Source organism: Mandrillus leucophaeus, unplaced genomic scaffold, assembly GCF_000951045.1.
Source record: "Mandrillus leucophaeus isolate KB7577 unplaced genomic scaffold, Mleu.le_1.0 Scaffold381, whole genome shotgun sequence".
Taxonomy (NCBI): domain Eukaryota; kingdom Metazoa; phylum Chordata; class Mammalia; order Primates; family Cercopithecidae; genus Mandrillus; species Mandrillus leucophaeus.
Window position 1 is genome coordinate 2,147,414 of NW_012104043.1, and position 16,721 is coordinate 2,164,134.

The following is a 16,721-nucleotide window of genomic DNA, read 5'->3' on the forward strand; positions in this document are numbered from 1 at the left end:
TATATATATAGCTATACCACTATTGGAAGTGATATTTGATGAGTTTTGAAAAATACGGAAAAATTTTGTTAGAATGTTGAATGTAAGAAACGGGGTATAGGCCAGGCGTGGTGGCTCACACCTGTAATCCCAGCACTTGGGGAGGCTGAGGTGGGCAGATCACAAGGTCAAGAGATTGAGACCATCCTGGCCGACATGGTGAAACTCTGTCTCTACTAAAAATACAAAAATTAGCTGTGTGTGGTGGCACACACCTGTAGTCCTAGCTACTTGGGAGTCTGAGGCAGGAGAATTGCTTGACCCAGGAGGCGGAGGTTGCAGTGAGCCGAGATCGTGCCACTGCACTCCATCCTGTCAACAGAGTGAGACTCAGTCTCAAAAAAAAAAAAAAAAAAAAAAAAGAAGCAGGGTATAGAATTGCGTGGTATTATAAAAATATAGAAACCAGATTGGCAAAACAAAGAGAGAAAAAGCCTGACGGATAGGGGGTGGAACTATCCCAGAGTGCTAACTGAAGTTGTCTTTGACTGGTGGGCTACCACAGTATTTTTTGTGCTTTGATCATACTTAGTGGTAAAATAACCTTCCTACATAATTTCTTCTGGATTTGTTGAGCTCATTTTGATGTTTTAAAACGTCAAAAAATTAATAGCTAAGAAGCGATTCAAAATAATTGTCTTGCCAGGCATGGTGGTTCATGCCTGTAATCTCACCACTTTGGGAGGCCGAGGCAGGTGGATCACCTGAGGCCAGGAGTTCAAGACCAGCCTGGCCAATGTGGTGAAATCCTGTCTCTACTAAAGTGTGGTGGCAGGCACCTGTAATCCCAACTACTCAGGAAGGTGAGGCAGGAGAATTGCTTGAACCCGGGAGGCGGAGGTTGCAGTGAGCTGAGATCACAGACTGCACTCCAACCTGGGTGACAGAGCGAGACTTCATCTCAGAAAAAAAAAAAAAAGTATGTGTGTGTATATATATATATATATACACACACACACACACACAGTCTTTAAATATTTTGGAACAAAAGCATGAAAATCAAAGTTTCTTTGAAAATGAACTACTTTGGTGAAATTATTTTCTATTAAGTTGATGGTGCAGAGATCTGACTTTTTTTGTTATTTGGGAAGGAACTGAGTCTGAAAATAAAAAATTCACAATATATTAAATGAAAAGTAATAAAACAACAACCACAGTTGAATCTCATTTAAAATAGCTGCATGTATGCATGTGCAAGCATGAAGGAGTGTGCACATGTGTTTAGGAGAAAGAATATAAGAACATCTCCTAAAAATATTAACAGCTCTCTGAGAGTAAGAATACAAGTGGCCTTTTACGTTTCTTTTTTGCTTATCTGTATTTTCACTTTTCCACACATTCATCCTTAACTCTTTCTCTGACACCACATACAACCCATTAGCAAATCCACTTCACATCATGTTCTCTTTCTTTCACTCTGTCCACACTTACCACTCCAGCTGTAGCCACCCCTGCTTGTCACCTAATTGATCTCCTTGCTTATAATCCTGCACCTTCCTCCCCAGACTTGGTGTCATTTTAACACAGCAGGTCAGTAGTCCTTTAAAATGTGAGTCAGATCCCTGCCACTCCAGGCTCCCATTTCACTCAGAGAAAAGCCAAAGTCCTGGCTCCTGTCACCTTCCCTCTAACCTCACCTCCTCCTTCCCTCTTCCTTTCCTCATGCCCTGCCTGCCACATTGGCTGTGACCATACCTGAACACACAAGACCCTTGGACTTCCACACAGGTTGTCCCTCTGCCTGAAAGGCTCTTGTCCCCAGAGATCTACAGGACTCTCTCCTTTACCTTCAAATCTTTGCTTAAGTGTTACTTTGTCAATGGTGCTACCCTGTTTAAAATCGTACCCTCAACCTGCCATGACTGATTCCCTTTATCTATTTCACTTTTCTTTTCTCTAAAGCACTTATCACTTTCAGAGATCCTATATAATTTACATGTTTAATATGTTTATCATCTTCCATCCTTATCAGTATCTTGCAAGAATATCTTTGTTATTCTAGCAAGGATCTTTGTTTTATTCACTGATGTGCTCCAGCACCTAGAAGAGTTCCTAATATACAGTAAGCACGCAATAAATACCTGTTGAATGAACAAATGAATTAATGACCTTCCTAGGTGTAAAGGGCTGCGTATACCAATCAAAATGTTTTCCTTACCTAAAAAGTGTGATTAGAAATCAGCTTAATATTTAGAAGACAAGTTGAATTTAAACGGTTTATGAAAGGGAAGTAGGCAAATGCTAATTTTTAAAGATAGCAAATTTCCCTATTTTTCAAGAGGTAGAGAAATGTTAATTTATGGATATTTGAAAATAGCTTCTACATCCCCCACTCTCCCATTATAAACACAAAGGATTGTGGAACTCTTCAGTGAAGACAGACATTCTAAATAAGGCACTCTCTGTGAAGGACACAGTTGTGTCAGTGGGTGATGGTTTCCTCTCAGGCAAGAGAAATGAAAATCATCAACAGAGGATAAATGAACCCATGTATTCACACACTCCTTACAGAATGTCTTCTTGAAGCTAAGCAACTCCAGCCTGCCTTGCTGTGTTCCAGTCAATGCTGATGACTCCATTACCTCTCAGGGAATTTCTGTAGCAAGAATGTTACCTTCTATCTCTTTTTCAGGTTGGAAATAGGGAAGGAATGCCATTAATTACATAGTATTTTGTACCATTCTCAAACTGTCCGCAGCATGCTATCCCATTCTCTGTAATCTCTTCAGTGCAGAGATTGCATTTTTAAATTAAAAGGCAACATTTTAAAAAGCTTGGAAGTATTTTCTTTTCTGAATTAGTCCTCATGTTTAAAAAAAAGTCCCTCACTGCAGTAAATGTTTGGTTTTGTGCTCTAACATGGGAACTCTCAAAAAAGAAAAATGGTTTAATAGGAACTTAAAAAAAATTAGAATCTTTATAAACATTCTCATTAGGAGGCCCAGCCATGACTCACCTCCGTCTGAACCATTCCGTGTCTTTGTAGTCTCATGCAGCGTACCAAATCAGAGATGTCAAACTGTCAGAGGAAACCACATGTGTGTTAGATTCAACGGGTAACTGGATTTGAATCTCAAAAGGATCACAGAGGGGAGGCTTATGTAAAATTCTGTATCCCACTCTTCTTCCCCTTCTGGTAGTCTTGGGAAACTCTCCTGGACAAAATGACTTGGCGGGTGGACTTTGTCATCACTTGGTATTCTTGTTTTTGATCTTTCTAAGAATTAGGAAAGGTTAATCTATTTGAAAATCTCCCAAAGAAAAGAAATTCTCTTCCCCCTGAAATGTGACTAATTTCTAATATTACAATTTAAAAAAGGTAAATTATTTTTCCTAAACATTGCTCTTCCAATAAACATATTTCCAATCTAAAAAAGATCTTTTGACTTCAGCTGAGATTGAACAGTTGGAAATCAGGGAGAAAAAGACTATTTGGTTTCGTCCTACAAATTACTATAGCTAGCATGTAAAGTGCTTTTAACTAAAATTCTTTAAGAGACTATGATTTTAATTACACATTATGGTAAGATATTCTAGTATTTTAAATAAGGTTTATATTAATTTGAGTTCAAAAGTAAGATTATACTCTTAGAGTAATAATTTTTTTATGTAGAGTAATTGTTTAGAGAGAAACTATTTAGCATTAATTTTATAATAAAATGTATATATTTTTACCCATAAATACAAAAATACAAGCTTTTTCATTTCGAAAAATACTTTCCTTTGTGCTTCAATTATTTCTATCTTTAACATGTGATAACAATACTATCTTACACCAGCCTAAAGACTATAAAGGGTAAAATGAAATACTGCATAAAAGGCCTCTGAGCACACAGTTAAAAAAAAACCAGTAAACAAGTATAAAACTGAAGTATTATTTTTTGTTGATCATGGCCTATGTAGTTTTGAATACCAATGTTTACAAAAATACAGTTTTCTATAATAATATAATAAGAAAATGAAGGCAGTCATATAAGTTCATAAGTTAAAAAATCCCAAGATCACAACACATTATCAAAAATTAGACTCCATCATTATTTCTGGACAAATGCTTACTCAGTCTATATCTTGTACTCACATCAAGATCCTGACTGATTAATCCCAGAACCACATCTATGCAAATCAGGGTCCCTGAACGTCCAATGCCAGCACTGCAGTGCGTGATGATTGGGCCTGATCTGTGGATGTGTCTCATGTAGGAGATAAAAGTAAGCAGGTCGTCTGGTTGAGAAGGTGTATCATGGTCTGGCCAGGCAGTGAAATTCAGATGAGAAATATGGCGCACCTCTCTGGTCTGAAATTGTACAATAGAATAAGTGGATCATGACATGTTACATTGTTGACATACAATTAATTCTTTTCTTTCTTTCTTTCTTGAGATAGGGTCTCACTCTGTCTCCCAGGCTGGAGAACAGTGGTGCAATCTCAGCTCACTGCAACCTCTGCCTCCCAGGTTCAAGCAATTCTCCTGCCTCAGCCTCCAGAGTAGCTGGGATTACAGGCCCACATTGCCACACCCAGCTAATTTTTGTATTTTTAGTAGAGATGGGGTTTTACCACGTTGTGTCAGGCTACTCTTGAATTCCTGACCTTAACTGAGCCACCCATCTTGGCCTCCCAAAGTGTTGAGATTTGGGAAGCATGAGCCACTGTGCCCGGCCACAATTAATTCTTAATATTCTATTGTGCTGTCAAATTTTGGCTTGTCTATGGGACCAGATCAAAGGAAAAGTGGAATAAACTAAATGGCTCCATTAAGAAAAACATGGAAGGCCTCTATCAAGGTTGCTAGAGCCACATTTGAAATATTGATAAAAACTACTTTTTGGAAACCCTAAAAACAAATTACATTTTGATATGGATAACAACCTTTTTTGGTGATCCCATTCCAAATGCACCTCAGATAAAAGTCAGAGTCACTGCAACCCTACCTAATCTGGCCCTGTTTCCTCTTAGACCTCACCTCCTCCTCTTTTTCCCCATGGCCACTTTCGTCAAGTCAAATGATTCTCTGTGGCTTTAAATACAGTGTACACAGTCTGGTCTCAGGACTTTTGTACTAGCTCTTTCTGACTGGAATGGTTTTCTCCTCAGATATTCCCTCCATGGCTCACTCAACTCATTCACATTTTTCCTCAAATGCCATTTTCTCATGCCTTCCCTGGCTGCTTGTTGAAAATTATGACATACTTCTCATTCTCCCCCAACCAATTGTCCTTCTCTGTTTTATTTTTTTCCCACAGCACTATCAGGACTGGTATTTCCTCTTCAAAATGTAAGCTGCATGAGGTTAGAAATTTTTTTGTCTGTGTTGCTGACTGCCAAATCTCTATAAAGGGGTTGAGTTCTATAAAAATGTGTGGATTAAGTGGATAAATCACTTGAAGAATACTGAACAACTGTGCTAGCCTAAGTAATAGGTAAGCTAGTGTAAATCAATAAAAAATCATGAATCAAAAATTATGAAAGAAATTCTCAGGCTACATTTACATGACACCAATAGAACTGAATTGATATGCTTTGTTTCTATAAAAGTAAAATCACTGTTTCCTTAAGATAGTTAAATCTCTATGGGGAACATTACTCACACCTAGCTGGGATACTGTGCACAGGGGTGTAGTAGGCTGAGGGAGAACACAGAGTGAGGAAACAGTAGCAGCTTTACTTCAGGTATTGCCACTTATCTAATTCAAGCTATATTGATACAGTGGTTAGGTAACTGCAGTATGAATGATCTGAATAACAGTTGCTTATGCTAAAATTATCCATGTATTCCTAAATATGTTAAGTTGCCTTTATGAGGGAATATTTTCTACTTATAGATTTTAAAAATAGTTTTAATGAGTCTACTTAGAGGTCTAACCATAAAAACACAAGTTTCCAACATGCAACTTCTGAGCCATTTTGTGCTATCACCAAGGATGATCATCACATTAAAAGTCCTGTGTTTTCATTTTAGTACTGCACACACTGGAGGAAACTGGCAGAATTCATGAAGACGGTCACATTTAAACTTCTACTACATAAAGAAAAAATAGCTAGCATTAGTTCCATTGCATGGGAACTAGGAAGTCACTGTCTTTTATCTAGAAATAACATTGGTGCAATCATGGAAAGAGTCCAGGCTTGGATTACAACTAGGAGATACACCTTGCAATATGGAAAGATTTAATTCACTTACCTGAATATCTTCAAGGGTCATTGCCCTCACCACAAAGCCCTTCAGCTGCTGCATTCTCACAAGAGCCAGTCGAAGTCTGTTGCTGACCATTGTTGTTTTGCCTAAGATGTTGGGCCAATAGCGCTGGCATTTGATTTTTTCTCCTTCTACTTCTTGAGTCATCATGGCTATCACTGTGGATTTTTGCTCCCAAATCATCTGCCAGAAGTCCCCAACAGTTGAAGGCAGTGGTCCTTGGCAGGCAATGTAAACGAACTCTTCCTTCCCAACTGGTATCTTAATGAAGCTGGCATTGATATAGCCACCTTCATCTCCAAGAGGCACTCTTGTAGCATCATCTGTGAATTTTCCACAACAAAACAGAGCCATCCACATCATGCATTTTAAACAAGAGTCTTACAAATTGCATGAGTCAAAGGTCATGAGAAATCCTCATAGTCATACATGAAAATCACTAACGTATTTTAATAGAAGTATATTTTAAAATTGTAGCACAGCCAAATTATATTTATTCTTTTTGCTCATGTTACAAGTATCTAAGGTGTCAGTTTAGTGAGTTTCTGACATATGAAATTTGGTATTATTTACATAGATTTAGTTGAAATTAAAATTAGTAAGTTAATAAATGCATTTAGAATTGCCTAATAAGTAACTAGAGAAACAAAGAAAAAGAACTGGTACTTCTCCATCATTATTTTAATGATGATGACAATAATAACAATAGCACTGAAAGGCAACGCCAAAAAATTTTTCATAGAACAAAATTTGGTATTACAATAACACTATTAAAGTATATATTGCAAACGTTATTGGCATAACTAACTCTCACTCACCTAATAAAATTATATTCTTAGCAGCCAAAACAATAAATTAACACAATAAATAAAATAACAGATCATTTTATTCTCCAGGCATAAAGGCCCTTATCTTTGTTTAATTATAATTTCATATAGTCAAAATGTAATTTTTTAAACCAGGCTGCCCCAGTGAAAAGTATGTATAAGCTATCATTCACTGAGGTTGTATTGTCTAAGATTTATCTAAGAGAATACATTTACATGTATTATATACCTTAGAAGTTATTTCTATTTCTATTTCAAATATCCATAAATTTAACTGGTAACTCCTGTGATTACCAAAGTAAAACCTTTTAATGATAGGTTTCAAAATCCCCTACCAATTGCCCTTTTCACTTGACTTCTATCTCTTAGTCCATTCTGGTCATTTGTTTTGTGGGAACAAATCCACTCATTAGTTTTGGATTTATGGCTTGTGCTATTCTGATTTTGAGATATTCAGCTGGCCATTTTGCTGTCTAAAATAACTCCCATATACTTTATGCCAAACAAAGATCTGATCCATTTTTTAAATGTTGTCTAAGATTCATTTTTTACAGGAAGCTTTCCAAAATGCATTTGTATTTTCTATCTAGGTTAGAAAAATACAATTGCATTATTACTTATCACGTGACTTGTCACTATTGATTTTGTTTATTATTTATCTTTAGATTTATGGTTTCTTGGTAAAGACAGGGTCAGTGTGTCATATGTTATAATTCAAAGTGCTAACATATATACATGTGGCTGGTAATTATAAGAATTTTCTAGAGGTATTTTCGCACATATATTCATACATAATTTTAAAAAATCACAGTGTGATTTTTTTTACATGTGATTTTTACATGGGCAAAAATTACTGCTTTTCTTTTTTCTTTTTCTTTTTGAGATGGAGTCTCACTCTGTTGCCCAGGCTGGAGTGCAGTGGCATGATCTCGGCTTGCTGCAACCTCCACCTCCTGGGTTCAAGCAATTCTCCTGTCTCAGCCTCCCAAGCAGCTGGGATTATCAGCATGAACCACCACTCCGGCTAATTCCTGTATTTTACAGTAGAGATGGGGTTTCACCATGTTGGCCAGGCTGGTCTTGAATTCCTGATCTCAAGTGATCTGTCTCGCTCGGCCTCCCAAAGTGCTGGGATTATAGGTGTGAGCCACTGCACTGGGCCAAAATGATTGTTTTTATTCCCTTCTGGTATCTGAAATTCTAATGTAGGCTGGTAGTGCCACTGTAGTCATATGCATGTACACAGCTATTCATTACTATAGATATTTCTCTAAACTAAAAATAAGGGGAATAAATTGATGGTGGTTGTGATAAATGAATCCAACCAAGAAAATCCTCATCTAGAAGCCAGTTCCTATTTTTAAAAAGATTTTAAAATTAATGATTTGGCATCACTGACTAACTTCTAATACTGTATACTAGTAAAAATTCAGGTATTCTAACAAATATTTCAGGTTCCTCTAACTGATTTTCAGAATATGTACGTAATTTAAAAGGGAATTCACATGGAATATTTCAATGTATTTTCTACTGATATAAATCTGTGAATGTATGTATCTGCACATGGTTATGTGAGAGATAGGTAAGTTAAACACAAAAAATTTTAATCCATTCAAATTATAATAATCACATATTAAATCTGAAGCCAAACTGGAACTTACAGGGAAGTATATTTTTATATCTGTTCTTCCTTCTGTTTTCCTTAGTTTGCCCAATTAGACACTGATCCAAAGGTTTTAATTCTTGAAGATTCTGTAAGCAAAAAATGGAAATAAATTTGTTGAGATAAGCAGTAAATTCAGTAATAACTGCAAATACTTTAAATTTGTAGGGTGCAAAATTGGTTGATGAGGGCTGATTCTAGTGTTAAATACAGATGTCCTAAATAAGCCTAAAGTCAACAGTGATTTGTTAAGTCAGCATTGAAATATATTGTTACAAGTATCTTCAATTGAACATGTTGCAGTCAACTTTATGAGACAGAACTTTGTGTCTTAATTTTTAACTTCTGTTTAAAAGTGTTTATATTTTAGAAAAAAATACAGTTTAAAAAACCCAACGCTGCCACAAAGTGATGAGCTAGAGCACAATTTATTGACAGTATTGTCTGTGAGGGTTATAGAATATTCCATGTGGGGTATTGTTGTGGTCAGATAGTCCTAGGTTCTAAAGTCAATTCTTGCTCACTTTTCATTCATTCACTCATTCAAAAAACATAATTGCATGCCCACTATATGCAAGGTACTGTAATAAGTGATGGGAATACAGTGGGTGAGCAAGAAGATAAGATTTTGGCTCTCCTGGCCTTTACAGCTTATTGGGAGAAAGACACAATAAAGAAGTAAACAAATATTGTAGTATATGTCTTGAAGAAACCAAAAAGCTGCTGTGGTAGATAAATCCTTATAAACACTGCTTTAGAAGGGTTGTGATGGAAGTTTTCCGATGGTGACATTTAAATCTAAGAACTTGAAGAAATTATTCCATAGCATGGCAATGAGGAGAGGAAAATACCTTAATTACTGAGCCTCAGTTTCACAATCTATAATGGAATTAATATTTTGAGGAATATGTACAAAGCAACAAGCACATAGCGGAAGCTCTTATTAAAGTTAACTCCTTTTAGTGGCTACAAAGCTTAGGAAGTAGGCAAATAAGCAGATGGTTTGAGGAAGAGGGGCAAGGTCAACCTCAAAACCACTCTCTTTTCTAGTGCTAAATATGGACAGTGCCATGAGACCACAGGAGCTAGGGCTCTGAGCCATTGCTGCTTTGAACTAGGACACACATTCTTGGAGCTGTATTCTGTTAGAACCTACTGTTAATGATGAAACACGTCTACAATACACTAATTATAAAGTGGATGGCTGAAATTTATACTTGGCCTTTTTTTTTTTTTTTTTTTAACATTTTTACCTTAACTATGAGGCAGGAAGGATAATCTTCAGGGAAATGTATCAAGTTCCAAGTAGTTAACATTTTAAATCACTATTATTGGAATCCTAATCAGAAAAATTAATTTTCTGCTAGATGTGATAAGGTGGTGCTTTTAGAGTTGGAAAATTTTCAAAATTTCTTCTAATCTTGGGCTAGTAAAGATACATTTTCCTTACAAACTAAATGCATACACCTTGGGAGAGAATCATTGGCAGAAGCCACTTACCTCCAGCTCCTTAGAAGGAATTCCTTGATCTAGCAAACCCCGCAGGACTCGAATGACTGATTTTAAGTTGGCACCTGTGTATTTACCAGAGGGAAGCACTTTGACGACAGGGAGTACAGCGAGCTCCTCGTTTGTCAGAAAGGAATGATCTAATAGGAAGGACAGCAATTTAAAAACAGTTCCTCCAGAACAGATTTAACTAAGTGAACTAATTTCAGCCTATGTTCACCTCATCTTACAAAAGGGAAAGTCTATTTATTTATTTAGAGATAGAATCTTGTTCTATCTCTTTATGAGACAGAACTTTGTGTCTTAAATTTTAACTTCTGTTTAAAAGTGTTTATATTTTAGAAAAAAATACAATTTAAAAAACCCAACTCTGCCACAAAGTGATGAGTTAGAGCACAATTTATTGACAGTATTGTCTGTGAGGGTTATAGAATATTCTATGTGGGGTGTTGTTGGGGTCAGATAGTCCTAGGTTCTAAAGTCAATTCTAAAGTTAAATGTTGCCTAGGATGGAGTACAGTTCTGTAATCACAGCTCACTGCAGCCTTGATCTCCCAGGCTCAAGGGATCCTCCTGCCTCAGTCTCCCAAGTAGCTGGGACCACAGTCATGTACCACTCTGTGCCTGGCTAATTTTTAAATATTTTTGAAGAGATGGGGTCTCCCTATGTTGTCCAAGCTGGTCTTGAACTCCTGGCCTCAAATGATCCTCCTGTCTTGGCTTCCCCAAGTGCTGGGACAAGAGACGCGAGCCACTGCATCTGGCTAGGAAGGTCTTTATGTTACTTTATTTTATTTATTTTATATATTTATATATGTGTGTATGTATATACACATAATAAATATATGTATAAATGTGTATATATAAAAATGTGTGTGTGTGTGTGTGTATAGTCACTCTACCTGGCTAGGAAGGTCTTTATTTTATTTATTTTATACACACACACACACGGTCTGATTCTGTAGCCCAGGCTGGAGTGCAATGGCACAATCACAGCTCAATGCAGCTTCAACCACCTGGCTCAGGTGGTCCTCCCACCTCAGCCTTCCTGGTGGCTGGGACTACAGGTAAGCACCACCACGCCTGGGTCACTTTTTGTATTTTTTTGTAGAGATAGGGTTTTGCCATGTTACCCAAGCTGGTCCTGGGTAACAAGCGATGGGCTCAAGCGATCCGCCCGCCTTGGCCTCCCAAAGTGCTGGGATTCCAGGCATGAGCCATTGTGCCTGGCCAGGAAAGTCTTTAAATATGCAACAACTAATAATATTTCCCCCAGAACAGATTTAATTAACAAATGAACTAATTTCAGCCTATTCTTACCTCATCATACAAAAGGGAAAGTCTTTAAATATGAGAGAATAAATAAGGTAATAGAATTAATAGGTAGGCTGATAACTACAATTAACACAGGGAAGTCTGCCCTAGCACACTCTCACACCCGGCTTTTAAGGAGATACCTCACTGACGTTCAGAAGTGTTTAAGGCTCTTGGCTCTCATTCATCTACAGTTTCTAAAGGAGTTTATGTTGTTTCTTTTTGCTTCTCTTGACTCAAATGGCACTTTTAAAACATTTTTGATAAGGGATTTATCATGGGCAGCCTGGGGACAGCTTGTTTCTTTTCCCTGCAAAACCAGCCATAAAAAGGTAATTGTACTTAGTTCTCAGAATTTCAGAAACAACATAATAGGTAGGCAATTTTTTAAAAGAAGTATTCTAGATAACAGTAAATGGGATTCTTTCAACAACAGAACTGTTACAGTAAGAGAAGATGAATTTTTCTGAAGAATCCCAAACTTCACAATATTCTCTATTTTATGCTCCCCTGACTCCTTACACACATCACACAGACACACACACTAAAATCTTGATCTCATATATAGAGAAAGGCTTTATAAATGATGGGAAAAGATGAAAAAAATCACAGCACATCAAACAAATACAAAATTGGTATGTGTTAAGACTAAAAGACTAATATGTTTTATTTTAAAAAACAAACTTTTAGTTAAATAAATACCTTTAAATTGTTACAACAGAGTCAATGGAACCATCATTTTAGCAGATAATTGAGAATTATAATGACAATATCCTTTGCTTCAGTACTTTTACTCTAAAATGTGACCATAAGTAAAATATATGTATATACATTCTTTTTATGAACAGCTTGATTGCAGAAAATCAAACGTATTTTAGATATTTCTTAGCCTAGTTTTTCTTAAATTGGGCTCTGCTGACCCATGGAGGCAAGTATTTCTACATAAGCATTTTAAAATTTTGTTTTAATTTCAAGATAATATAAAAAGCACATTCTAGATCACCTGAATAACCAACTCATAACTAAACACTGAATTATTTCAGTGCCTTGAGTTGCAATGTGTTGCTCACCCTGGCACCAGTAGAGAATGATAATCTAAAATAATGGCATTAAATGTTATTCAAACTATTCCATAAACATTCTCAGTGCTTCCTATGTTCTTAAATTTGAGAAATGCTGTCCTAAAGTTTTACAAGTATGCTTAGCTGTAATTGAAATTCTAATCTGCATAACATATGCAGCTTAAACTGTTACCCGCTCCCTCCCCACCCAAAAAACCCCAGGAACTCATTACAAAAAATTACCAAATTTAGTTCTATTACTACTTTTCATTTAAATTAGCTTCTAAGAACATGGGGAAAGTAAGAGAGACACTTCAGAAATTCCTTACTATGGGAGATTACTCTAGGAACACTGATTTCTCTCTTCACCATCCATCCTTGGCACAAAGAACTCAAGGGAATTCTTTATTTGCATGGAGAAAGCTATCAAACACCAGGGCCAGTTATCCCTGGTGTTTGATAGCTTTCTCCATGCAAATAAAGAATTCCCTTGAGTTCTTTGGGAGTTGAGTCAACTATCATAGAAGAGCTATGGGTCTGATTTAGTACCTGCTGTATGGAAATTATTTATAATTGAAGGCAACTGTTATCCTAGAAAAAGCAAGGGGAAACTTCTTGCTATAGACTGCACAAGTGTAGCTTTAATTATGTCAATCAGCTGACTAAAGCATTTTGATGATGCAGCTAAGATACAGGCAACAATGATGCTGGCACTGTCAGGGATACAAAACTAAAGACACCTCAAAAAGGTTAACATTTAGCTGGGGCAGAGATTGGCTGGGAATACAAAATTTACTCATATCAAATAACAACCCTTACAGAACTGCATGTCAATGCAACAGGAACTTAAAGGCTGGGTGGATGAGCAAGGGCTACAGTGCTGGATATGCATGTTGTACACATACCAACAGTCTAGCCAAGTCAAGAAAGTGTTAATTAAACTGTTAATATCATTCATTCTTTCTTTTTTTCTTTTCTTTTTTTTTTTTTTGAGACAACCTCTTGCTCTATCGCCCAGGCTGGAGTGCAGTGACACAATCTCGGCTCATTGCAACCTCTGCCTCCTGGGTTCAAGCGATTCTCCTGTTTCAGCTTCCTGAGTAGCTGGGATCACAGGTGCCTGCCACCATGACCAGCTAATTTTTGTATTTTTAGAAGAGACGGGGTTTTGCCTATTGGTCAGGCTGGTCCAACTCCTGACCTCAGGTGATTAGCCTGCTTCGGCCTTCCAAAGTGCTGGGGTTATAGGCGTGGGCCAGCACACCCAGCCTAAGCTGTTAATTTCTTTAAAAAAAACTAAGACTTTGCTTTGAATGACAAAACCATGTTCTTTCATTATAGTAACACTTCCTGACATGAAATAAGAGGAATGAAACACTGGATAGAATTTCATTTCTCTATTGGCTCAGTAATAACATGCAAAGGCAGTAATAGTGAAACAGACCAATTGATTCCCGATCATAAAATATAAGGTTGGGATTCTAGGATAATAATAATTATTGGCCAGGTGCAGTGGCTCATGCCTGTAATCCCAGCACTTTGGGAGGCCCAGCACTTTGGGTGGATCACCTGAGGTCAGGAGTTAGAGACCAGCCTGGCCAACATGATGAAACCCCATCTCTACTAAAAAGAGAAAAAAATAGCCAGGCGTGGTGGCATGCACCTGTAATCCCAGCTACTCGGGAGGCTGAGGCAGAAGAATTGTTTGAATTCAGGAGATGGAGGTTGCAGTCAGCCAAGATTGTGCCACTGTATTCACCAGCCTGGGCGATCAGCAAGACTCTGTCTCAAAAAAAAAAAAAAAAAAAAAAAAAAGGGCCCCTTGACTTCTCCTTCCAGAATGGCAAAATTATGACTTCATATTTCCACTTAAAGTATGTATACATGGTCAAACTGAGGGGGCATGCCGAAGACGGCCGAATAGGAACAGCTCCAGCCTCCAGCTCCCAGTGTGAGTGACACAGAAGATGGGTGATTTCTGCATTTTCAACTGAGGTACCGGGTTCATGTCACTGGGGAGTGCTGGACAATCGGTGCTGGTCAGCTGGTGCAGCCCGACCAGTGAGAGCTGAAGCAGGGTGAAGCATCACCTCACCTGGGAAGCACAAGGGGGAAGGGAATCCCTTTTCCTAGCCAAGGGAAACTGACACACACAATACCTGGAAAATCAGGTAACTCCTACCCTAATACTGTGCTTTACCAAGGGTCTTGGCAAACGGCACACCAGGAGATTATATCCCACACCTGGCCCGGAGGGTCCCACACCCACGGAGCCTCCCTCATTGCTAGCACAGCAGTTGGAGATCTAACTGCAAGGAGGCAGCGAGGCTGGGGGAGGGGCGCCCACCATTGCTGAGGCTTAAGTAGGTAAACAAAGCTGCCCAGAAGCTTGAACTGGGTGGAGCCCACTGCAGCTCAAGGAGGCCTGCCTGCCTCTGTAGACTCCTCCTCTGGGGACAGGGCATAGCTAAACAAAAAGAAGTAGAAACCTCGGCAGAGGTTAATGCCCCTGTCTGATAGCTTTGAAGAGAGCAGTGGATCTCCCAGCACGGAAGTTGAGATATGAGAACAGACAGACTGCCTGCACAAGTGGGTCCCTGACCCCTGAGTAGCCCAACTGGGAGACATCCCCCACTAGGTGCAGACCTACACCTCACACCTCACACAGCGGGGTACACCCCTGAGATGAAGCTTCCAGAGCAAGAATCAGACAGCAACACTCGCTGTTCAGCAACATTCTATCTTCTGTAGCCTCTGCTGCTGATACCCAGGCAAATAGGGTCTGGAGTGGACCTCAAGCAAATTCCAACAGACCTACAGCTGAGGGTCCTGACTGTTAGAAGGAAAACTAACAAACAGAAAGGACACCCACATCAAAACCCCATCAGTACATCACCATCATCAAAGACCAAAGGCAGATAAAACCACAAAGATGGGGAAAAAGCAGTGCAGAAAAGCTGGAAATTAAAAAAATTAGAGCGCATCTCCCCCTCCAAAAGAACACAGCTCATCGCCAGCAACGGAACAAAGCTGGACGGAGAATGACTTTGATGAGTTGAGAGAAGAAGGCTTCAGTCGATCAAACTTCTTAGAGCTAAAGGAGGAGCTACGTAACCAGTGCAAAGAAACTAAAAACCTTGAAAAAAGAATGGATGAATGGATAACTAGAATAATCAATGCAGAGAAGACCTTCAAAGAACTGATATAGACAAAACCATAACATGAAAACTACGTGACAAATTCACAAGCTTCAGTAACCGACTCGATCAACTGAAAGAAAGAGTATCAGCGATTGAAGATCAAATGAATGAAATGAGACGAGAAGAGAAGCATGGAGAAAAAAGAGTAAAAAGAAATGAACAAAGCCTCCAAGAAGTATGGGATTATGTGAAAAAATCAAATCTACATCTGATTGGTGTGCCTGAAAGTGAGGGAGAAAATGGAACCAAGTTGGAAAACACTCTGCAGGATATCATCCAGGAGAACTTCCCCAACCTAGTAAGGCAGGCCAACATTCAAATTCAGTAAATACAGAGAATGCCACAATGATACTCCTCGAGAAGAGCAACTCCAAGACACATAATTGTCAGATTCATCAAAGTTGAAATGAAGGAAAAAATGTTAAGGGCAGCCAGAGAGAAAGGTCAGGTTACACATAAAGGAAAGCCCATCAGACTAACAGCAGATTTCTCAGCAGAAAGCCTACAAGCCAGAAGAGAGTGAGGGCCAATATTCAACATTCTTAAAGAAAATAATTTTCAACCCAGAATTTCATATCCAGCCAAACTAAGCTTCATAAGTTAAGGAGAAATAAAATTCTTTACAGATAAGCAAATGCTTACAGATTTTGTCACCACCAGGCCTGCCCTACAAGAGCTCCTGACGGAAGCACTAAACATGGAAAGGAACAACAGGTAACAGCCATTGCAAAAACATGTCAAAATGTAAAGTCCATCAATGCTAGGAAGAAACTACATCAACTAGCGAGCAAAATAACCAGCTGATACCATAATGACAGGATCAAGTTCACACATAACAATATTAACCTTAAATGTAAATGGACTAAATGGTCCAATTAAAAGACACAGACTGGCAAATTGGATAAAGAGTCA

General features: G+C 38.2%; 1 protein-coding gene across 3 annotated transcripts in view; it reads right to left on the reverse strand.

The window, feature by feature from the left end:
- The window catches only part of PTPN13 (protein tyrosine phosphatase, non-receptor type 13 (APO-1/CD95 (Fas)-associated phosphatase)), a 115,016-nt gene that overhangs the window by 834 nt on the left and 97,461 nt on the right, over positions 1-16,721 (reverse strand). For all 3 annotated transcript variants that reach the window (XM_011990762.1, XM_011990761.1, XM_011990760.1), the window contains 5 exons: positions 10,226-10,374; positions 8,724-8,814; positions 6,221-6,558; positions 4,118-4,333; positions 2,996-3,058 (listed from right to left, as the gene is read on the reverse strand). In XM_011990762.1, coding sequence (XP_011846152.1) covers positions 2,996-3,058; positions 4,118-4,333; positions 6,221-6,558; positions 8,724-8,814; positions 10,226-10,374 — 857 coding nt within the window. The remainder of the gene's footprint in view (positions 1-2,995; positions 3,059-4,117; positions 4,334-6,220; positions 6,559-8,723; positions 8,815-10,225; positions 10,375-16,721) is intronic.